Source organism: Canis aureus, chromosome 12 (assembly GCF_053574225.1).
Source record: "Canis aureus isolate CA01 chromosome 12, VMU_Caureus_v.1.0, whole genome shotgun sequence".
Lineage (NCBI taxonomy): Eukaryota > Metazoa > Chordata > Mammalia > Carnivora > Canidae > Canis > Canis aureus.
This window is the reverse complement of record NC_135622.1, coordinates 7755899-7781507: the sequence shown is the minus strand read 5'-3', so window position 1 is coordinate 7781507 and position 25609 is coordinate 7755899. Positions and strand designations below refer to the sequence as shown.

General features: G+C 38.1%; 1 protein-coding gene across 1 annotated transcript in view; it reads right to left on the bottom strand.

The window, feature by feature from the left end:
- NOTCH2 (notch receptor 2) overlaps positions 1-25609 on the bottom strand; it is a 160998-nt gene that overhangs the window by 63504 nt on the left and 71885 nt on the right. Inside the window, exons 3-5 of the mRNA XM_077842629.1 lie at positions 23704-23963; positions 19661-19996; positions 8948-9070 (exon numbers count right to left, since the gene is read on the bottom strand). Coding sequence (XP_077698755.1) covers positions 8948-9070; positions 19661-19996; positions 23704-23963 — 719 coding nt within the window. The remainder of the gene's footprint in view (positions 1-8947; positions 9071-19660; positions 19997-23703; positions 23964-25609) is intronic.

Here is a 25609-nt window from a genome sequence, read left to right as displayed (position 1 = left end):
AAACAAGTTACATACAGAATTAAGTCCAAAATATTATAAATTGGACTATAAAGCAATGTGAATATCAAGAATAATTTTTAAAGGGATGCCTGGTGGCTCAGCAATTGAGGGTCTGAGCTTCGGCTCAGGTAGTGATCCCAGAGTCCCAAGATGGATCCCACAACGGGCTCCCTGCATGGAGCCCAATTCTCCCTCTGCCTGTTTTTCTGCCTCTCTCTGTGTGTCTTTCATGAATAAATAAATGAAGTCTTTATTTTTTTTAAAGATTTATTTATTTATTCATTCATTCATTCATTCATTCATTCATTCATGATAGACATAGAGAGAGGCAGAGACACAGGAGGAGGAAGAAGCAGGCTCCATGCCGGGAGCCCAACATGGGACTCGATCCCAGGACTCCACGATCACGCCCTGGGTCAAAGGCAGGTGCTAAACCGCTGAGCCACCCAGGGATCCCCAAATGAAATCTTTAAAAATAAAAAAAAGAAGAATTTTTAAAGAAAATGCTTAAGATTTTTCAAATTCAATAGCATTACTACGGTATGAATTTTTAAGTCCTAGATCATATAAACAAAATCCAGAGAGAAGATACAGAGAACCAAGAGTATGCTTATTCCTCATCTTACAGAAGAGGCAATTAGTATATGCTGTTTCACTTTTGACGCTAAAAAGTAGAGATGGATTCAAACCCCAATTTTTTTTTTTTTAGATTTTTAAACAAATTTACTCATGAGAGACAGAGATAGAGAGAGAGGCAGAGAGGCAGAGACACAGGCAGAGGGAGAAGCAGGCACCATGCAGGGACCCCGACGTGGGACTCGATCCCGGGTCTCCAGGATCATGCTCTGGGCTGAAGGTGGCACTAAACCACTGAGCCACCAGGGCTGCCCATGTATACCTTTAAAAAAAAAAAAAAACACTAAATACTATAATTTAAATCATCTCACCTAAATAAATAAATAAATAAATAAATAAATAAATAATCTCACCTCTATCTCTTGTCCTCATGGACCAATTTCCACTTCCATGAATGACTTAAATACATGACTTACGATCTTCTCACTCTTTCCTTTCCTATCTCCCATGAAATTAATATCCTGGTTGAGAACTAATAAGGTCATCCAAATGAAGAGTTCTTTACTTTTCTCAACTCAACAGCCACCACCTCCGCTCCACATCACAAGCACACTCACATTCTGGATCTCATTACGAGACACTCATTGTTCCAACCACAAGATCTCAAATTTGGTACTTCAATTCTGACTTCCCATCTTCCTCTTTCCCCATTCCCAACAACCATTTCATCGAACTAGCCCCCATTAACACTCGTGAGAGTGAAGCCCTCCTAAATAATCCAGTTCATTAATCAACTCCTTTCTAGCTGCCCCAACTCAGTCTAGACAAGGTTCTACAGTCAGTCAATCGAATGAAATTTCTGTCCCCTCTAGCTACTGCCCTGCATTTCTCCCTCTTTTAGCTGTAAAAAATCTTGAATAAGTGATCTATATTCACTCCTCCCTTTCCTCCCTCCTCAATACCCACTTTTTCCCTAATTTAACCCCTTGCAATTTGGCATCCTTCCCTCCCTAATATTAAAACTACATTTTAGAAGATTTCCAATGACCTTAAAAATTGTGATTAAATCTTTGCAATTATCATTCTTATTTCAGTCTCTTGTCATTCATTCAATAACTACTATATGTCAAAACTGGTCCCAAGAATTCCAAAATAAGTAACACTATCCCCATCCTTCAGAGGCTGAGAATCTCTCAGGTGAGATAAGCATATATAAATCAGGAACAGTGGTAAGTACCAGAGATAGCTCCACAGAGGCATGCAGAGTTGAGGCAAAGGCACAGTCTTAAAATGGAGTCCCCTGGCTCAGGGTTTATTGTCATGGCAGAGCTTCTTCCCAACTCACACACATCCCTTTCTGCCACCTTCCGTCTTTGGATCCCTTGCCTCCTCCATTTTCTGACATGTGGACTTTTCTCATAATTTAGGTCCAAACTCTCTGTTCTTCTCACATCACACACTTTCCCTTACAGATCTGATACATCCCCAGGGCAACCAAAAACAAGACTCAAAATTGGAGTCTAGAGCTCCTGCCTCTCATCTGACCTCCTGGGTCTTTAAGTGTTTTTCTCTTGGAAAACTCACCTCAAACTCACCAGCATTTCTAGCCCATTTCTCTATCGCTGTTAATAGAACCCCCATTCTCTCATTACACAGATTCAAAACAGAAGTTAATCTACTCTATTTCCCCCTTCAACCAACCAAGTACTTAGATGACCCCCAATTTCTACCCATGTCTTCTCTCAAACTCATGTTCATTTATAGTTCCTACCTTCTACTATGGTTATGTATAGACTTTCTTCTTTTTTCCTAGTGAATTTGATCATCCTTAAAAGATAAGAATTTTTTGTGTGTGTGTCTCTTACAGCATCAGCATAATACATTTGATATAACAGTGAGTTACTGTTAACTGTTATTAAATATGTTATTGAAGATACCTTACAACAATTCTGTGGGGGCTTGAAAAGCCATGGAAAGAAACTATATCTTGCCTGGGATGTGGGCAAAGCCAGACATTGAGTCATGAACCACAAGGACAAAAAAGATCCCTCAGTCTTACCTCCTATGTTGTATGGGGGGCTATCCTAACCACCCTCCCCTGTTCACACCAATGTGACCACTCATCAACTTTGATACCTTTAGGATGAGGGTGCTTCAGGTTAGCACTCTGGCAATCTGCCCAACAGATAGCAAACTGAAATTGGGTGGTGAAGCAGAATTCCAGAAAACAGGCTTTTATCAAGTCCTTACAATCAGGTTCACAGCAGAGAACTGAAATGGGAGATGCATTTTCCCATTCCCTCATGTAGAATGCAAATGAGAATACTTTTCAGCCTCAGATATAAACAGTTCCCACTCTCAACCAAAAACCTCCATCCCTATAGTATTTAAAAAACAGAAAAGTGGTTGTGAGAAAACCCTCACCCTAGGGAACAGCTTGTCACCAACTAGAGGCTAGACTGAAATGAGGCATCTAGTTCAAAATCAAAATACTGCTATGAAAAGACTCCACTCCTAAACACAGGAGCTAGCTACGGCACCACCTCCAGGAGTATGTACTTGCTGATTCATGCCAAAAATTTTTAATGAAATTGGAACAATTGACAGTAAAGGGAGTTTTAAACAATTCTTTGGGCTCATCTATTATAAAAGGAGAGCTGAGAGAAAATGTGGTTGGTTTTATTTGACTCATGTCCACCTAACTTCCACTGTTCACTTCTGCTTAACGTCCCAAAGCACTATTCCAAGCCCAAGCTGAAATTACATTTCTGGGTTAATAACAAGCACAAGAAAATAAATCACGTCTGCCCTATGAGTGAACCCAAACCAAAAGCTGCCAGAGAGGAATTTGTGAGTTGAGTTTAGAGGCAACTTTAATTCTGAAGGAAATGAACCTTTAAAAAGAAAATTCAAATAATAATCTGTGTAGACAAAACATCAATCTACACTGGTTTAATTAATTTGGGAGCATTTATAACTTTTTTTTTTTTCCTTAAGTGGATACCTGCCAGAGCAGAACTTCTTTCATAAGATGGCTTGGGGCCAAATATGGTAATAGTAAAAACATTTGTGCTCAGGCTTCACCAAATCCTTAGGTTTATTTCCATTTTCCTAAAGGAACATCCAACTATTCAGGCTTATCTCTATAACAAAATTCCTATAAAAAGTAAACCATTTGCCCAAATCCCAAGACCAATTTCTTTCTTCTACCTGGGCTTCAGTTCATCCAGAAGAATGATACCTTTTGAAGGTACAAACTAATACTGTTCCTGATGGACATGTCAGGTGAGAAGATTAGATTAGAACACAGTTTTGTCCACAACTGATGTGGCAACCACATTAGAACAGGCCAACATGCTTTCTTCTAGTGAGACAAACCCAAGGCCCCCTGTATAGACAAGTCTATCCCTTTACCAGCCCAGATCAGAGAGGATACTCCTACATAGTAGCAGCAGTTGTAATACCTACAGAACTTAACGTCTTACTTAAAGGAGTGCTGTCCAAAAAAATATATCATGAGATACACAGATTTAATTTAAAATTTTCTGGTAGCACTTAAACAAAAGAAAAGGAAACAGATGAAATCAATTTTAATATTATATTTTAACTCACTATATCCAAAATGCTATCGTTTAGGTATCTAAACCAATATTTAAAACACTATTAGTAAGACATTCAAACTTGGGTATTTTACAGCTGTGGCACATCTCAATTAGGCCTGTCACATTTCAGATACTCAATAGTAAAATGTGGCTCATGTCTGCCATATCAAACAGCACGGATCTGGAATGTTTTACATAAGTGCAATTTTCAGTTGTAATTGTAATTTACAATTACAATTAAATGTAATCTATATGATAAATGAAAGGCTCAAAAGGTTTTTTTATTATACCACTTATTCCCCTAATATCCCAGTAAAGTAACTAAGAGATGTTAGAGTTCTATGGATAGCAAAATAAAGCCTTCTGAAGAAAAGGAAGCTGATTCATTTATCCCAAATCAAACCATGAAAAGGCTCAGAAAAAATTTCTGGTTATCTTAAAGCCCAGAACTTGCTACTAAAGACCAAACCTTCTTTGTATGCATATTTATAAAACAACATAGTATCAGGCTCCTCTCATTATAAACTAATATAGTGCTGTATGTTAACTACACTAGAATTAAAATAAAAAACTTAATTTAAAAAAATATGCAAAATTCATAATCTCCTTTATTTCAAATTGATATCTAGTTTCTTCAGCTATATAATTCCATCCATTTTTTTTAAAGATTTTATTTAGGGGATCCCTGGGTGGTGCAGTGGTTTGGCGCCTGCCTTTGGCCCAGGGCGCGATCCTGGAGACCCGGGATCGAATCCCACGTCGGGCTCCCGGTGCATGGAGCCTGCTTCTCCCTCTGCCTATGTCTCTGCCAATCTCTGTCTCTCTCTCTCTCTCTGTATGACTATCATAAATAAATAAAAATTAAAAAAATAAAAGAGTGAATGTATCAAAAATACCATTCATACTAAAAAGAGTAAAAAAGAATATTAAAAAAAAATGAAAATAAAGATTTTATTTATTTATTCATAGAGACAGAGAGACAGAGACACAGGCAAAGGGAGAAGCAGGCATCATACAGAGAGCCTGACATGGGACTCGATTCTGGGTCTCCAGGATCACGCCCTGGGCTGCAGGCGGCGCTAAACTGCTGCGCCACCGGGGCTGCCCAATTCCATCCATTCTTTTTCAGATACCTGGCAACTTCATTTCCTCTCCTAGTAGACTACTCCAAACTCCTTTTACTCTTTTGTCAAAACCCAGACCAAACACTCAAGTGCTTCAACTCTTGCTGCAAATTGTAGGGGGAAGTCTGAACAAAATTGCAATAAGGTTCTTGGATATAGTGAAAAAAAAATCACCTGCCCGAATATAAAATATTCACTCAATATTGACTTCTAATTTCAAAATAATTAGGAAAATTTCTAAAATAGAAAAAAAAAATAAATCACCACATCCTTAAATAATAAAATTGTAAATTGAACACTGTCTACTTAAAAGATTCAAAATCCTTAAAAAATAAAAAGGAACCTGCAGAGTCAATTTGTATAGAAAAAGACCACAGATTTGAGCACAGACCCAGGGTTCAACAAGCCTAGATTCAAACCGTAACCCAACCATTATGTGCCCTGAGTAAACTGTTTAACCCTTCTGAATATCCATTACTATCTGTAAAAAGGATATTTAATAAACTCTACCCTTGATTCAGTTATCACAAAGATTACACAAAACAAAACATTGTAATTAGCACAGTATTTGGTTACTAACAAACACTAGTCAACTCCCAGCTCCATTCATTTCTTTAATTTGTATAAAGCAGAAAATACTAATCTGAATTTATAGCTCTGATATCAGTATCTGACTCCCATTTTTCTTTCTATTCTTCTCAGACTGAGGTGAGGGCTGAGAAGGTGAACAGTTCAGCTGTATGCTACTGAGAACAAAGGTGTGTAGAGAGCTCTAGTAACTGTATTATCAACAACAGTTCAGTAACCCTATAACTTGGTATTTCCCTCACCTCAAGCATATAATAATGCCAAAATTAACATGGTGAACATTATCTCTGAGGCATGAACATACAGTGTAGTAAGGGAACCCAGAGAAGAATATGTAGCTCAGCCTGAAGAGAGGTCACAGAAAGCTCCCAGAAGGAGGGAACCATGAGACTTGAGCCAGGCAGGCAAAATTGGTGAGGACAACAGGCAGAGGAGTAGGGAAGGGAAATCTGTGGGAGAGGAATGATGTGAGTGAAGACATAAGATGTAGTAGATATGGGAGAACTGGAGGCAGTTCTTGTTGCTGGAATATAAAGTGCTGTTAGATGCATGAGAATACCGGAGAAGCCAACAAGGCTGAGACCTGAAGGAATTCATACAGCAGAGAAAGGACCTAGGACTTGATCCTGTTAGTAATGGGGATAGCAAAAAACAAGGCTGGAACAACAAGGCCACTAGAAATCAAAGAATCGGATGACTGAAAAAGAGGAAGGAAACCTATGGTAGGAAATCAAAGACTGAGAATCATTTTAAATGACAGCAGATCAAAAGAAATAAATATTGTCATACTAAACTTCTCTAGAAATCTGTCATCCTTTCTAGAAAATACAAAAGCACATGGAGAAAGAGACATACGGTACTTATTAAACGTCCTGGAGCAAGAAATTTTGATAAAATATCACTTCACTGGGAGAGCTTTCCCAAGATTGCACCTTCCTAATTAATATCAAAGCATAAAATAGAGTACAGCATCAAAGAAATCATTTAATCTTCACTGGCATCAGAAGCCTAGTACCATGTACAACAAAGAGCCACTCTCCCACAGAGCAAAGAGAGATTAGAATAGCGCCAAGTTCCTAACAAGCATCTTATCCTGTCCAAAACCACTCTAAGGATCATTAAAAAGAGAAAAATTTAAATCTTTCCAGTTCTCTCATGTAATGAACTTCATAGTAATTTTTTTGAGTTGAAAAGAAAAATGGCATCTGAAAAAATCTACCAGAGAAACAGCAAAAGCTAAGGAGAAGAGAGAATATGACAGAAAAAGCAGAGTATTGGGAGTGAAGTCCTAGGATCAAGACACCAAGACACCAATTCCGGGGAAACTCAGTACAAAGTATTAAAAAGGACAAGTTGGGGACGCCTGGGTGGCTCAGCGGTTAAATGCCTGCCCTTGGCCCAGGGAGTGATCCTGAGGTCCCAGGATAGAGTTCCACATCAGGTTACCTGCATGGAACTTGCTTCTCTCTCTGCTTGTGTCTCTGCCTCTCTCTGTGTGTGTCTTTCATGTATAAATAAATACAATCTTTAAAAAAAAAAAAAAAAAGGACAAGTTGGGGATTAAAATCAGAAATGTGTGCCATTCTAGGAAATCATGTTACTAAAGTTTTAAACCCTTTTAATCTTTTCTATTATTAGTGTACAGCTCTAAAGGGTACTCTATATAATTAGCTCCTACAAAGAAGGGAAAGCAATTTGGAGATTCTAAAGAATATCAGGTAGTAATGGCAGCAATCCAACATTAAGACTTCTTTGCTGGGCAAAAAACTCTCACTGGTGCTAAAGTTTCTTTTTTTTTTTTTTAAGATTTTATTTACTTATTTCAGAGAAAAAGAGAGAAAGCACAAGTGGTGGAGAGGGAGAGGCAGGCTGCCCATGGAGCAGGGAGCCCAATGAAGGACTTGATCCCAAGACCCTGGGATCATGACCTGCGACAAAGGCAGCCACTTAACCAACAGTCACCCAGGCGCCCCTGAAATTTCTTCCTTGTAACACTAATTTATTCTTAGGTTTCCATATTAAATCATCAAGTTCTCTCAAAAAGGCTTAGTTCTTAGTCACTTAATCAGTTCTTAATTGTTTCCACTTTCAGTTAGATAAATAGATATAAACAGAAATTAGAACCAAATGTCTGCATAAAATCACTTAACTTTCAAAAATAAGTGGAAAATCTGCCTAAGACAACATCAGACACTTCCAAGAGGTTGTAAAATTAAACAAGACTAATGTCTGAGCCTGAAAAATCTGTTCTTGTCCAATGTACAAAAAGGGATACAAAAAAGGAAAAAGAAGTGTAGAGGGGTGTCATAAAAAGTATGTCATCAAGGCTGTCTGCCCAACCCTTTGCATAACTATAGGACATGGCAATAATATGAGATGGATTTCTGTCCATGAATAAGCTCTGAACTCTTGTAGTCTGTATAAGTTTTATTTTCATTTTTTAGTTGAAAGAAGAGTATTTTAATAGCCTTTTCATATAATTATGATTATTCTTTGATACTACATCACAACTTAAGTTGCAGTGGTTTTTTTCCAGCTTTACTAGATATAGTTGACACATAATATTGTATAAATTTAAAGTATACATACAATGTGATGACTTGATACACATTTATAGTGTGTGTAGCAAAATGATTACTACAATAAGATTAGTTAACACACCATTACTAAGCATAAACCATTTCTCTGTAAGTGTGGTGAGAACATTTATATTTTCATAGTTAATTATGTTCTTTTCCTCTCAAATATGTGTTAAGTATCTACTATATCCTACACAATGTGCTGTTTTTCCCAGACCTCAGAGTCTGTCAGTAATTGCTCTTCTTTCGTATCTGCCATAGTACCTTAGCATAGTGCTGAAGTGCTGAGTTCAGAGCACCAGCCCAATAACCTGTGAAAATATTTTTCTTTAAATGAGCAGAGAAGAACATTTGGGGTTAGCACTATCCCCAATGATATAACACAGAGACCCTTGTAAAAGGTGTCTACTTGAAAAACAGCCTGCCTCTCCTTACCAATCCATGCCCCGTTCTGGTTAATTTACCACAGTGTGCATACCTGTCCACTGAGGGGGACAGCGGCAGTTGTAAGTATTAACCCCATCCACACAAACCCCTCCATTCTGACACTTGTGGTTAGGGCAGTCATCAATATTCCGCTCACAGGTGATCCCTTCAAAACCTGGATAGAGAAGAACAAGAGAAAACAATGAATTCTCATGCAGAAGTAAGTGATCAGCTCTTCCACAGAACATGGTCATCAGAACAGACCTACTTCATTATTTCAGTTCAGTAGCCAGCAGCCAGTCAACCCAGGACTCACCATACAAAAAAATCCCCCAATCTTCTGTCTTATCTTGCCTTGAGAGATGCTAGACAGTTAAAGTGACTCGTTATGCCAATAACATGCCTTCATAGTTACCTCACAAGTATTTCAAAGTGTTTTTGTGAAATAAAATCCCAGTGAAGAAAAATGTCTACTTAGACAACTATTCACTGGTTCTTAAAAAGGGAAGGGGGAGGATATTAGATTTTCCCCAGCTCCGTGCTAGATGAATGAGGAGAATAGGGGTGCCTGGGTGGCTCAATGGGTTAAGCATCTACTTTCGGCTCAGGTCATGATCTCGGGGGCCTGGGATCAAGCCCTCCGTTGTGCTCCCTGCTCAGCAGGGAGCCTGCTTCTCCCTCTCCTCTGCCCCTACCCTTTGCTCGTGCTGTCTCTCTCTCTCTCTCTCGTTTTCTCAAATAAAGAAATAAAATCTTTTTTTTTTTTTTAATGAGGAGAACAGATAAAAGATCACCTAATTAAATTTAAAATAATTTACTTTATTCTTAGGATGCCTGGGAAAACTAAGTGGGGGTGCAGAACATAAAAAAAAATATTGAGCTCACAGTCTGAAGATATGGATCAAGTTCCAATCTGACTACCTATAAGCTATTTAACACATACTAAATTACAAACTCTGAATTAGCTTCCTCATCTGTAAAATGAGGCTGATTCCACCTGCCCAACCTGTCTTTCTAGGTTGTTATAAGTGCCATATCATGAGTAAAATATATTTATATTATAAATATAAAAACGTATCCGAAAATGGGGTGGCATTATTATTAATTAAACTTACCAACCCTTCAAATTCTTCATCCCTCTCTCCACATTTAAAGCATTACTTCCTTCCTTTTAATTTTTCCCTTTAATAAAAAATGAAACCAGCACACCAAACTTCAACTTAACTACCCATAGTGTGTTTCTCTGTAATTCATATACTGAGCTTTTCCTTTCTTTCTCCTTGCTACCAAATTCCACAGCTAGTGAAATAGAAGACTATCAGCTTTTTTTTTAGATTTTATTTATTCACAAGAGACACAGAGAGAGAGAGGCAGAGGTATAGGCAGAGGGAAAAGCAGGCTCCCCCACAGGGAACCCGATGAATTAACTCGATCCCAGGACCCCGGGATCATGCCCTAAGCTGAAGGCAGATGCTCAATCACTGAACTGCCCAAGCATCCCAAGACTACCAGCTTTAAAATTGAATGTTCAACTGAACATTCCCATTTGAAATACAGTATGACTAAGTATTTGGCTCTTCAAAATGTCCCTGAAGGTTTTTCTTCTCTCACTCAAAACACTTATTGGGTCTTATGCTAAGCAATGGGGATATAACTGTGAGTAAAAAAGACAGAATGTCCCTGCTTTGGAGGTGTTTACAGCCTGGTGAATGGGACTGATACCAATCACACCCTGCTTTATTCATTCCTACCACAAGCTACTGTGACATTCTACATCTGCACTGGCTGCAACATGGCTGGTTTCTCTAAATAAAGTGGCAGTCATGTAAACAGGTATAAACCAAGCAGGAAAAAAAAAAAAATTACCGACACCAAAGGAAATCATGTCATGGAAGATGGGAATAATTGAAAGCTTGATAAAGAGAATTATATTTCTCTAGGCATCTGGTATACAGTCCATTCAAGGAGATGAATTACTAAGTAAGCTTAAGAGAGACCATAAAATTTTTTATAGACTCAGATTTTTAAAAATTTATCCTATTACTCATAGATCTGTTTAACTGTATGAAAGTCTTACAAATGAATGGAGTCAGAAAATACTGGTTTAAGCCCACCCATAATTAAGACAAAGTAAGCACAAATCTACAGATCCACCAAGTAGCAGTGTCTGAACAATAACTGAGGTCTTTGCTCCTACTGTAGTGCTCTTAATGGAAACATTCTTTAGAAAAGTAAAAGATACAGTTTTAGAGTGTGGGAGGAAAGTAGGGCTCCTGGCCCACCACTGCTGGAACGTGCATGGTCTAGTGGTATTTTATAACTGGTAACTTGATCTTTATGATGAGTAAGACTAATATGGTTGACTACAATATCAGGGAGGTGATAAAGCCCTTATAGCCAAACTATTAGGAATTGAAACTGTGACCCTGAATATACATTAGCTGATGCTACAACTAACTGAATTCACCAACCACAAAGAAAGCAGAAGCATTTCAGCATAACCACAACTATAAGAAATAAAATGTTTTATTTTTATAATTGACTATTTTCAAGGTAGTTTTCCCCTGTCAAAGGTAAGCACATAAGAAGGCAGGTTGGTAAGAGTTAATTCATGATTAAAGCATGGCCTTTGGGGCCATGGTTCAACTTTCAACATTTCCATGCAGTAGGTGAGTGAACAGGGGTAAGATACTAGAACTTTTTTTCCTCTATGGGGTAATTAACAGGGCCTACTACAGAGGATTACTGTAAAGAATAAACTAATTAGATACATAGAGAACTTAATTCAGTAAATGGTGCTGGGACAACTGAATATCTACAGGTAAAAGAATAAATTGGACCCCTTTCACATTCCATAATACAAAAAATTAACTTAAAACCTAAGAATTAAAATTATAAGACTCTCATGAGAAAGCACAGGAGTGAATCTACAGAGATTCATGCCTACTTGGGGTAGGCAAAGTTTTCATAAATATGACCAAAAGTATAAGCAACAAAAGAAAAATTAGTAAGTTTGGATTTCAACAAAACTAAAAACATTTGGGTTTCAAAAGATACCATCAAGAAAGTAAAAAAACAGCCCACGGGATGAGAGAAAATATTTGTAAATCATGTATCTGATAAGAGACTTGTATTCAGGATATATAAAGAACTCTTACAGCAATTATAAAAATACAGTATAAATAATATGATAATAAGGCAAATAGCCCATTACAGAATGAGTAAAGGACCTGAATAGATATTTCTCCAAAGATGATATACAAATGGCCATAAGCACATGAAAAGATGCTCAATACCAATAGCCATCACAGAAATGCCCATTAAAAGCACAATGAGATGTCATCTCACACCAACTAGGATGGTTATAATCAAAAAGACAGACAATAGCAAGCATTAGTGAGGATGTACAGAAATTGGAACCTTTATATACTGCTGGTTGGAAGGTAAAATAGAGCAACTACTCTGAATAGTCTGGCAGTTCCTGAAAAGGTTAAACAGTTACCACATCACCCAGCAATTCCTCTCTTAAATATACACCCAAGAGAAATGAAAATATTTGTCCACCCAACAACTTGTACAAGAATGTTCACAGTAACATTGTTCATAATAGCCAAAAAAGCAGAAGGAGCCCAAATGTCAATTAATTGATGAATGGATAAATAAAATGTGGTGAGCACTGAGTAATGATTGGGATTCTTGAATCATATTTCACACCTGAAACTAATATAACATTGTATGTTAATTATACTTTAATTTTTAAAAAGTAGGGGGAAATGTGGCAAATCTACAATGGAATATTATTCAGCCATGAAAGGAATGAAGTACTGATATCTCCTACAACATGAATGAACTTTGAAAACATTACAAAAACGTCAGGTGAAAGAAGCCAATCACAAAATGACCACATATGTTTCTATTTATATGAAATGTCCAGAACAGGCAAATCTATAAACAGAAAGTAGATTAGTAGTTGCCTAGTGCTGGGGGAGAATTAGTGACCAAGGCAATGTGACTGCTAATGGTATAGGGTTTCTCTTGGAATGATAAAAATGTTCTAAAATTGACTGTGGTCATGGTTACACATATCTGTGAATACACTGAAAACCACTGAATTGTATACTTTAAAGAGTGAATTATATGGTATGCAAGCTGGATCTCAATAAAGCTATTATAAAGGGGAAAGCATTTAAAACAGTGCCTGATCTATACATATTAGCTAATACTATTATGTATGAACAGAATAAAAGTAGTCCACAGAAATTATCTACTCTAATCCTTTTATGTTACGGATGAAGAGGTTGACAACCATGTGGCTGACTTATCCAAGTTTATATGGCTAGTAGGTAGGAGTCAGTACTGAACTAGTTTCAATCATTACGCTGTCTGGGACCCCAGAGTTCCATGCAAAAATCTGAAAAACCGACGTAGGTTAAAAGTTCCCATGTCTGAGAAAACTCAAACCAAATCAGTTCTCCTCCAGAGTTAAGACAGAATTTATGCTATAAAAATAAAGATACAAACCTCTTTTTGGAAACAGCTAGCAAATTCTTGTTAGAAAGTCCATCCAAGGAGGGGAGGTGGTGGTAAGGCTTATATGAATAAGTTACAGTGCAATCACTTCTTAAAAATGTATTTTAAGGTTCTAGGGGAAAGGGAAACAGACAAGTCTCCAGACCTGTGGGTGGGATGGTTGTAACAGACTTACAAAGAGGCTCACATGACCGTACTAAAAGGAGTCTACTGCTTAAAGCCAATTCACATCCTTAAAAGGCCAAAAAGAGAGAAATCAAACTTAGAAGGAACATTTTAAGACTGTGCTATTATAAAACCATGGCCCATGTAACTGATAAATGATGACATGAGGCAGGGGAGCATAAAAGAATCTTTTGACCTGGTCATCCCACACAGAGAACAGCATCTCTCAAGAAAGCACCCATATCTTTCCATTTTTCAGATGTTGGGACGTGTGAGGGTAGAAAGGCTTGTGGAGAGATACAAAGAAGAGAGCAGAAAGAGGAAGATGAAATGACACAACTAAGATTCTCCCAAACCAGGCTAAAAGTCATCCAGAAGAGCTTTAGTCCATAGGGATGAAAGAATGAGAAAAAAAAAAAAAAAAACAGGAATATCTGGAACTAGACAAAGGCAAAAAAGAGCTACAAGGCTACTTTCCCCCACAACCCCCCAAGAAAAAAATCTGTCACAAAAGCAAACTGGCCCCATATCTGTCCAGTTAGTTTTCTTGGCATACATCTTCCTTTCTCACTGACCTTCATGACTGGCCATGTATCCCCCAGCCCCACCACCCACCCAGGCTGCTGCTCCTACACACCTCCCTTAATATCTCCCTAATGATTCCACTCTTCTTACTTCATCACCGAAAAAGTCAAAGAAATGAGTAAGCTGAAATAAAAGAAAGAAATTCAGTATAAAATATATTTTTAATTATAGAATATAATAATTCTCTTTTCTATCACATTTAATTCATTCATTTATCAAATATTCATTGGGTCTCAATTTTGTGCCAGGCACTAAGTTGGGTACTGGGAGGAAAAGTTAAAAAAAAAAAAAAGTGTCTATTAGAAAAGATGAACAAATAAACCATCAGTTTGATAAGTGCTGTGCTAGAGGTATACAAGTTAGCAAAAGACCTTAGGGAGGTCTCTAATGCCCTTGGGGATTGGGAACATAGAAGGCATTTCAATGAAATAGTTCCTTTGACACATCATAAAAAATAAGTCCTTAGCAACACCTGGGTAGCTCAGTTGATTGAGCATCCAACTCTGATTTTGGCTCAGGTAACAATCTCATGGGATAGAACCCCGAGTCAGGCCCCAGGCTCAATACAAAGTCTGCTAGAAAATCAATCTCTCTCCTTCTGCCCCTCCCACTCACACTCTCTCTTTAAATAAATTAAATATTTTTTTAAAGAGTAATTTCTATATAAAAAGGCAAGAGGGGCAGGGGAAGGTAACAGAAAGCTAAGGAGATGGCATGGTCCAAACTACTGAGCATAGGAGAATAGGAAAGACCTCCAGGAACATCAACTAAAACTGGAACTAAAATAATGTACCCTGGAAAGTGGTATAATCATTTCTTCATCTGCTCTAAAGAAACCTGCCAAATTATGATTAGTATAATACCCAAGAGAAAGTCACATGCCCTTGCATCTGAGAATGCAGGAGGGAATTATTTATAATAGTTTTAAAGCTCAGACACAAAAGCCACAAAATGAGCCTAAGGTTTATTTTAATGATATAGGGATATCACATATAATCAGCCTGTGAAATACAGAGGTGGTTCACAGAGAATAAGCCTCCGTTGTTTGGAAAGGACGAATCAGAGATCTTCTTATGAATTTTATAAAAAATCATAGAGGAATAGAAAGGTGTGGCAGAGAAAGAAAAGGAAAGTACATTGAGGACTGGCCAATCCAACTATGAACTCACAAGGCACAGCCAATAGATTCAAACAACCCACTGTTCTCTGATAACCTGTGCTACTTTTTAAAATATCCACAAACACAAGACTACCCTAACTGATTCTCTCCCCATTAATTGGTCCTAACCCAAAAATACTGGGAATCAATAATTCACTAATTTATTTTCTATCTTTTTCTTATGTTAAAATTATTCTGGCTGAATGTCCCTTTTCAGAGCTTCTTGCCACTAAAGATTTATTTAATGCTATCCCATGAAGGATCTGGATTATTAACAGTTGATCATTCAGGGAGAAGATGAAATATGGTTCCTTGGTTTGATTCTATTAGTTCCCTCTTGAATATACTCAATATATTTTTCCTTCCCTCTGTAGAGAAATACTTCTTTCTGTTATACAAGATGAGTCACTTTCCAGTTTTAATCCCCTCTCCATGAGTCTTACAGTAATACTCAAATATTAAACTCGTATTTCTCAACCATAAAATGGAATGAAATCTTGCCATTTGTGACAAAATGGATGGACCTAGAGAGTACTGTTTGCTAAGTGAAATAAGTCAGATAGAGAAAGACAAATACCGTATTATTTCACTTATATGTGGAATCTAAAAAACAAAACAGACTCAAATACAGAGAACAAACTGGTGGTTGCCAGGAAGGAGGTGGGAGGATGGGGGAATGGCAAAATAGTAAAAGGGATAAAGAGGCACAAAATTCTAGTAGTAAGATAAATATGTCATGGAGGTGAAAAGCACAGCATTAGGGAACATAGTCCGTAATACAGCATTAGGGAACATAATACTGTAATACTGTTGTATGGGGACAGACAGAGAACACATTTACTGTGTTAAGTACTGAGTAATATATAAAATTGTCGATTACTATGTTGTGCACCTGAAATTAATATAACATCATATGTCAACTATACTTCAATAACAAAAGTCTAAAAATTAACTCACTGTAACTACAGTGTCCTTTGCAGGAAAAGAACTATAACTCGGCCATTTGAATGTAGTCACTAACTTGCGACTTTCAGAGTTGCAAAGGACTCTGAAGTTCTTCTCCAGTACCAGAGTACACAAGAACTACAGAGAACTCAAACTAAGTCTAGGATGTATGATACCAGAAAGAAGATGGGAAGACCAAAATTACCTTCTCAGTACTCTGATAGCATAGTAAATCCACTTGGTCAATGAATATTGGTGTGCCTATTATGAATGTGGCACTGTTTTGGGGTGCTTGAGATACGTCACTAAACAGAAACAAAGACTCCAACTTTCACTTGAAGAGGGGAAGAGGCAGCAGAATTCAGAAAAGACAGACAATAAACAATAGACATAATGAAGTGAATTATATCCTGAGCAGATGATAAGTGTTACTTACAGAAAAAGAAAAGAAAAAGCAGACTTGGGCCAATAATTAGGCGGAAAGGGGTTGGTTACTATCTGAAATAGAGTGATTAGGGTAGGCCTCAATTAAAAGTGCAAAGACTTTGCTCCCACATGGGAGCCGCTGAATACCCTAACAAGCCTTTTCCCTCCTGCTGACTTGGTTTCTCCATTTTTAGAACTGAAACAATGATTTTCTTCAAATAAGGGTGTTATTTACATTGAGACAGTCATTATTATTTTAAGTGATATTTTAGTCTCTTGAATAGTGCAGAGCACAATGGAAGGAGGAGCAAGGAGAATGGTATTGCATTATGAAAAGGACTTTCTCAGAAAAAATAATCTCCAGGCACTATTTCCCTATATGGAAATAAAGTTAATACTTTCCAAACTCCACCTGGGACATAAAAACAATGAGCATAAAATCTTACAAATTGTGTAAATACATATTTATTCAGTGTTACTGCATTGTCTATTGTTTTGAATTCTTTTTTAATTTTTTTATACTTTGTCTAAGCTGATGTCATCTGTTTTAGATCATGCGACCCCAAAAGGCAAGAACTAGTCTATTTAACTATCTTAAATGTCTTCATGGTGTCATACATAGGTTGATATGTACATAGAGTATTTGATCATAATTAGAAGTATCTCCTACTTTTTTTTTAATCAAAACATCTCAAAGCACTTAAAAAGTTTCATACATTTTCAAAGTATGGAGGAGCAGTGCAGTGTGAGGCAGTAAGATACGCAGGCTTTGGAAATAACCTGTCTGGGTCTCAGGACTCAGCCTAACCACATGTTAGCTGTGCAACTTTGGGTAAATCACTTACCAATCTCCAAACTTGAGCTATTTCACCTGGGAAAACTAGGAAAATGATACCTATCCCCAAGATTTTTGTGTAATTGAACTAATGGATGTAGAAGTACCTGGCACAGTGCCTAACTCATAAAAGGCATTAAATAAATGTTAGTTTTCTCTTTGCCAAATCTTCTCCCCGCCCCCTGCAACTCCATCCCAAACCCAACACACACACACTCTCTCTCACACACACACACACACATACACACACACTCTCTCTCTCTCTCTCTCTTCATGAGTGAGTAAACAAATGCCTTGCTTTAAATTACAAGCAGAGCGTAAAAGACAGCCAAGATCTCCTTACTCCATCCCACGAGCTCTGGCAGCCTTTCAGCTGTGGAATCCCTGGTTATTTCCTTTCTCAAGGAGGAGATACTATTCTGGTTTGACAGATTCTTTCCTGGACACACTCTCAGAATTCCCTAAGGTTCTTATCGTGGCTAATGGAGAACAATGCAGAGACTATAGGAGTGAACAATCACTCTCTCTTAGCTAAAAACTTCCTTTATTGACTTCTCTGACTTCCCGTCAGTATTTTGCTGCCAAATCAACTTCTTGTTCTGGGCAACTATTAAAAATAATTTTCTTACAATTGAAAAAAATACATTTAGCTTTCAACAATAAATCATGCTAACCTTAATTATTAGCCACTTAGGCTATTAGATTATTAGAATATGCATAAAATTAAATTGTTTACATTTCTGTCTCCTTTTTAACCCTTAGAATATGGCCAAGAAATATGGGAGTGAAGAAAGATACCTTTTAGTTATTTCTTCTTCAAGATAATATAGATGACAGTAATACTCTGTCAATAAAATTTAGTGTCTAGAATGACTGCATTATCTTCATTATTCTTCGTTGAAGAGAAACTGAAAACAATACAATTAATAGCTTGTTCTTGTGGCTTACAGTTAAATGGTATGGAGTTTTTTATTATGTGGCAGTGTCTCGTAACGCTCTTTTCTAAGCACATAGCACAGTGCCTAGAAAACAAGTGACAGTAAATAAATTTTTACTGAATGAAATGAATTAATTACCATTTGGCTTTATATCAAGGACCAACAAATGACCTTTAATCCCCAAAAGATAAAAGACACAATCCCGTTATATGTGAACCACATCCACAACACCAGAATCTAAGATTCCCATTTTGAAAGAGTAGCTATAACAACTTTTTGAGGCAATTCTGCTTACTTAGCACTTTACTCCCCACTACAGTTTTCCTTCTTTTGTTTTTGTACTAAGGATATTTGTATAAAAAACAGAATCTTTGTTGCTTAGTAATTCATCTGCTCCAGCTGCTTATGTTCTGTTCCCAAACAAAATTCTCAGTTTTCAGCTTCTTCATCGTTTTTACAAGGGGTTAGTGAATTGGCCAGGCTTGCTCATTTTCATTTCTCCCTTTCTATGGAACCCTTAGAAGGCCACAAGGTCTCATATGCTGCTCCTCTTTTGGCTTCTATCTTGTCTGGTTGTGCCATACCTTATCTATCAGCATGTATCAATGAGTGCCCATTGAGCAAACACAGCACCACCCTAATTCCAAAATTCTCTAGCTTCAAGTCAGGCAAGGTTACCCAAAGTCACAGAGGTTACGTGGAAAGGGCAAGGAGCCCAGGAAATATTACAAAAGGGTAAGCAGAAAAGAATCTATTATTCCTCCAGAGGTGAAAGCATATAGGAAAGCTGATCACCTACTATTATTGTCAATTTAAAGTACTTTACTAATCACACATATTTTTCAACATCTAATTTTCATTGTGTTCCCTTCCATTCCATAGACCTATCTCTTTTTCAGAGCTGTTTCATTTCTTACTGTTCCTCGAAAAAGGACAATAAGAAATTTCCTAGCTACTCATCTTCATAAACTCTGACATGTTAAATTACCCTCTATTGTTTATGGACCCCATTAGTCCATAAAACTCTTCTCTCACCAGCAACCCACCCCACACAAAATTCTTATTTCCCCTCTTCCCCACTGGGAAGTCTATTTCCTAAAAGAGCAACTGAGCCACAGCCGTCACCTTCCATTGGTGCTGGAGGTACATCTCCAGCCCCAGCACACTAGGCGCTCTCCTTACCTGGAAGGCAGTTGCATTCAAATGTGAAGTCACCAGTCTGCCGGCAGGTGCCACCATTAACACAGGGGGAGGGTGCACAGGGCACATAGGGGCTGTCACAGTGCTTGCCTGTGAAGCCCTGGGGGCACTGGCACTGATAGGAACCCGGTAGATTGAGGCAGGTGCCACCATGCTGGCACTGTCCTGGAATGTCACACTCATTGACATCAATCTCACACTTCTGTCCGGTGAAGCCTGTGAGGCATTTGCAGGAGAACTGGTTGGCCACAGTGGTACAGGTACTTCCATTCGCACAGGGATGAGACAGGCAGGCATCAGTCCACTGGCACAGCTTACCTAAGGACAGAGAACAGAACTCAGTGCTTCCCACTGAAGTGGGAGCCAGCCCCATCCTCAACATCCCACAATCTCCCACCCATCCAACATCAGCTTCTGTATGGAGAATCCCCAAGCTCTATGAACTTCACAGAAAGTCCAAAAAACAGAGCCTCCTCAAGATCATCTAACATAGGCACTCCCTAGGGCCCTCACCCAAATATAAAGACTCAGTGGAGCACATGGAAGGGACTATAGGCTAGTCATTGAAGTCCATCCTTGCAGGATTCCATCCATCCCTTTGGAGGCAAAGATGGTCTGGATCTACCTACTGTCTCACACCTTGTCTTTGCATAAGCTGCTCCTCTGGAATTCCATCTTCCTTTTTGTTTAGCTAATAAACTCCCACTTGACGACTCTACTCATAAGTTACTCTCTCACACACATCATCTACACATGTATAGACATAACTCAAATTTGCTGTTTCCTTTTATTATATCACCCACCACACAGGCAGGGGCTGGATCCCTATAGTAGGCTCTCAAATCATGTCTTTTGTATGCCTGAAATGCATTGATCTTTTCTACAATATACATTTAGTAAACAGACCTCTTATATAATAGAAACAATTCAATGCTACTTCTAATTCCTTTAAACACAACCCACACATATTCTGGGAAACATTTTATTAATTGTGGCCTCACTATAAATATTGCTTGATGTGTTTGAAGAGGATGAAGAATCTCTGGCTACTTCTATATGAAAAAAGAAAATAGAAGTTGTCATGACAATAAAAGTCTAGAAAGGTAAATCTTGTAGACTCTCAGGTAGGAAAATATAAGAGGAAGCCAGAAGACTCTGATGTGCTGGATCCTAAGACATGACTCCAAGGAAGCAAATTCTTTGAGGTAGAAAGACAGAAAAAAAAAATTGTAAATCTGGTGTTCATATGGACTTTTGTTTTAATTAGCCTTAAGCTTTTTGTTTTTAGCTAAAGATTATGAGAACCCCTTGAACTTGTTAGTATTCCAACTGGTTGTCTAAGCAAATATCCAAATATTTGATGCCCATAGAAAAAAAAATGAGAGCCATGACAGCTTTTCTAAAAGGAAGAAGGAAATGACACATGAGCATACAGAAATGCTCTCTAACAAGGAATGTCACAACAAAGAGGAAAGGTGCAATAAAAATTTGGGCATATCGGAGAAGGACAAACATTATATGGTCTCATTCATTTGGGGAATATAAAAAATAGTGAAAGGGAATAAAGGAGAAAGGAGAGAAAATGAGTGGGAAATACCAGTGAGGGTGACAGAACATGAGAGACTCCTAACTCTGGGAAATGAACAAGGGGTGGTGGAAAGGGAGGTGGGCGGGGGCTTGGGGGTGACTGGGTGACGGGCACTGAGAGGGGCACGACAGGATGAGCACTGGATGTTATGCTATATGTTGGCAAATTGAACTCCAATAAAAAATATACAAAAAAAATTTTTTTTAATTGGGGCATAGCACATGTATCTCAGAATGCTAAGCAGAGAGAAAAAGAAGGAACTAAAATTTTTCTTCCTATTTTTTTTCATTCCTCTGAGAGGAACTCACCTACAGTGGAGAAGAGATAAAAATGGTTCTTTCTGGCAACCGTGTGTATAGATTATTTGCCTACAACTGAAACAGAAAGGTCCTGAATCTGTGTTACGTATAGGCACTCACTTCCCACCTCTGTTTCTTCAACTATGAGTGGAGATAAGCTAAGACGGTCTGACTAGGTGGGGTATAAGGGCTACCACAAAACCAAAAAGGCAAACTTAACCTGTTGTAATTACTAAAGAAAGACAAAAGTAGCAGATGTGCAAAAATGATCAGAATCCTGCAGAACACCAAGAAGCGATCCTTTTAATGGCAAAGGAAGAAGTTTTAATTTGGGGAGCATTTCAGAGTAACATTTTAATTATTAAGAAGATACCACTGTGTACATTTCCACTACTAGGATTAAAATGTCTTAAATAGGTATGCCTAAAAAAATAAAAATAAAAATAAATAAATAGATATGCCTTCCCTTTGCTTGTGGAGCAAAACAATTCAAAACTGACAATCAGGAAAAAAGTATTCTTTTAACCACCAAATCTCTTCAATGAATCACCATAACAATGCTGCCATGGTCATGATGAAGATAACAGACCATTCTAATTATCCTCTACCCCTATCAACAAATATTTTTTAATGAAAAGTCAGTAGAACAAATATTCCAAACTAACTGATCCAGTCTAGTTTATTGAGTATGTTTTCAATTTTTGCTTATCAGGTTTACAGAATTGCTGGCTAGCAGGGGACAAAATAGTGAATGGTTCTGCTTTCCTCGTCTAACTTAATAAACATCTACAGTTTATTCTGAATAAAGCTTAGACCTACCTCTGAAGAACTCATAATCTAATCAGATGAGAAACATGTAAAAAAATTATTACAATAAATGTGACACATAAGATAATAGAACATAGAAAATAACTGCTTAAAGGAATCACAAAAAAGTCACTAAGACAGAATATTAAATAACATTGGGCAATCACCAACTGTAGAAAAGGGCATTCCAGGCAAAGTGGTGTGCAATGGCACAGAGGCAACAGGAAGTATGACATTTTCAGGAAATGATGAGAATGTTATTGGTGTCACTAGAGCTAGATGTTTGTGGGAAGTGAAGCTATAAAAAGACGTAAGGCCTAGACCATGATGGGCTATGGAAGCCATGTTAAAGAGTTTGTACTTTATAGATGATGAAAAGTCTTTAGGCATTATAAGCAGGTGAGTTTGTGAGAAGATTGGTATTTATGATCAAAGATGTGGCAATGGGACAGGTAAACAAGATGGGGAGAAAGTAAAGGCAAGAAAACTAGTTAGGAAAACACCTGTAGGAGCCAAGGTGAGGGCTGAGCTGTCATGGACAGGATAGACCTCAACTGCAGAGCAGGAGAGGAAATGGAGAGGAGTAGTCAGGTGAGAGGTGCTGCAGGGGCTGAGTTAGGTGCCTGAGTCTAAGTGAGGTAAGGGAGGAGGGGAGTCTAGTTTGAAATACTTGGACTGTACATCACTATCACCTATTTACATCAACATGTTGAGTGTGAGGTACCTGTCGAGTTTCCAAGGGTAATATGCAACAGATAGTTAGAAATAGGAGCCTGAATGTCAGGGTGGGGGTGGAGTGAAAAGGATGACTATAAGAGTCACCAGCAACTGATGAAGATAATGACAGCTGAAGCCACTGGAGATACTGAGATTCCCTGGGGAGAACTGTGATATGGCTCAAAACAGGGTTCAAAACAGAGTTCCAAGGAATACAAAAATTTAATGGATGAGGACAAGGCAATGCAGACGCAAAAAGAACTTTCAGAGTACAGAAAACCAGAAGAGCCAGTACTCTGAATGTCTAGAGAGAGATTTCAAGAAGCAGGTAATCCAACAGCACAGATAGCTTTTCTTCTATTGACAGTGAAGTATAGTTCTGATCCCCAATCTTGACATGCAGACTTTAGGCAAATACTTCTGCCTCTTTCTCTTTCTCCCTTCTTAGAACTCTCAAAACAAAGTTAAAGATAATTGTCTGGAATACCCAGTTCCTTATCATAATGTTAAATGTGCACAAGTGCACATCTTGACGCTATGTCAAGATCTAAGAGACGCTAAAGAAAAATATCCACTGAGAATAGGAAAAAACAGCTCTGAGTCACATTTCTTACCTGTAAAACCAACTTGGCAGGTGCACTCGTAGTCATCCCGGCTATGCATGTGGCAGGTGCCTCCATTCAGGCAGGGGTGAGAAACAAAGCAGGGATGAGTGGTTGAGTACTGGCAATCATCACCTGTGAACCCCAGGGCACATCGGCATGTTGCTTTCCCCAACATGGCCTGGGCCACACACGTCCCACCATTCTGGCAGCGGTTCCTCTCACAGGGGTCTCGATGTTGACAATATTCTCCCAAGAAACCCTCTGGACATCTGTGTGGCAAAAAAAGAGGAGCCCATGAAAACACTTGACTTCTTGTAAATCTAAAAACTTACAAGATAATGTAGTGCATTCAAGAAAACACTAGACTGTCAAATAAGAAATCTAAAAGCACAACCTATAAGACTGCCTTAGCTCAGAAGTGCTTAGAGAACTTAACCACACAACCTCGTGTCCTTTTGAATCTTAGGTGACAGAATACCTGATGGGTGACCCAGCATGACCCTTATCAAAGGCAAATGTAACCATAGTTCTTCTCATGTAGGTACAGGATGGTATGATGTAACAGCACTGTTTAATGCAATATTGTTGATACTTGTCTGTTTAAATTCATTAACTTTCTCATTTTGACTAAGCCATTTGACAGGATTAAGACATTCACATGATAATGCATGGACTGACCCTCTTGCCCTCTTCAATTAAAAAAAAAATAAAATATCATGTGCTTTCTCTCAATTAAGCACTAAGAAATAACAAGCTCTTCTTGTTTCCACTGAGACATCAACTGGTCTATATCTAGATTTCTGGGTTATGTTCAGGGGTTACATTTTTCTGTGATGGAGAAAGAGAAAGGAGGTACAGGAATAGAGAAGGGTTAAAGGGGCTTTTTCAAAACTTAAATCTGTTAAGATATAAATAGCAGGCAACTTTTTTAACCAAATAAAAAAAGCACAAAATGTAATTAAAATAAAATAAAAATACCTGAGGTCCCATATAAACGCCAAAGTGAAGAAGACCAAACAATTCAAGAATAACATTCTATAATAGTCTCCACATGGTGTGTTCAGGAATCTTTTTATATGCCACCCATTGATTCATAAGCTATACACCCATACCAAATTGTGTGTAGTTTTTACAACAATTCTACATTCTCTAAGCAGCATTAAAAAAATAAAAAAGGTATGGGTAGTCTCCATTTTCCTAATACAGAGGTTGCTTAAATGAGACCTCTAAGAAGCATTCAAAAGTAACACAAAGACTTTGATTCTAACTATAAATTTTACCATTTGGCTATCGACTCATATATTTGGTTTAAACCTATTTCTCCACTTTACTCTTTGGAGAATAGAAAACTAAGCCTACAGGGCTGCTCCATCATTACCTCAGAGCTGACATGCTTAAACCAATAAAACTCCCCGCGCCCCCTCAGCCCCCATCACGGCTCCCTAAGTGCAGATTCTGTGTCCTGATTTTCCCTATCACCTAGACTTGAAGCTTGAAGCACTGGGGTTGTGTTTTCCTCCTTCTTCTCATTGCCCAGCAACATCTAAGATGTTTTGTTAGGCACTGGTTGGAAAGGTAACATCTCCCAGTTATTGAGAAAAGGAGGAAGACCAGATATTAAGGAACTAAGACAGAACATGCCCAGAAAAATTATGCAGTAGCTATCATAGCTGGAGGAGAAAACAGAGCTGGTGAGTAGCTCTAGTGTGCCTGTGGGCTCTAGAGCCTGCTCCCCTCTTCCTAGACCTGAATACAGTAAGCATGGCAGAGCAAGGAGCAGCTCAAGTTCTCAGTAGTTTCATGAGCAGATTAAGCTAAAAATGGGGAGGCAGTGAGGAGAGGGCACAGCACGAAAATCAAAGATTGACTGAAGTTTCTGTGAGGATTCTGTACCTCATATGGTCAGAAGGCCTGT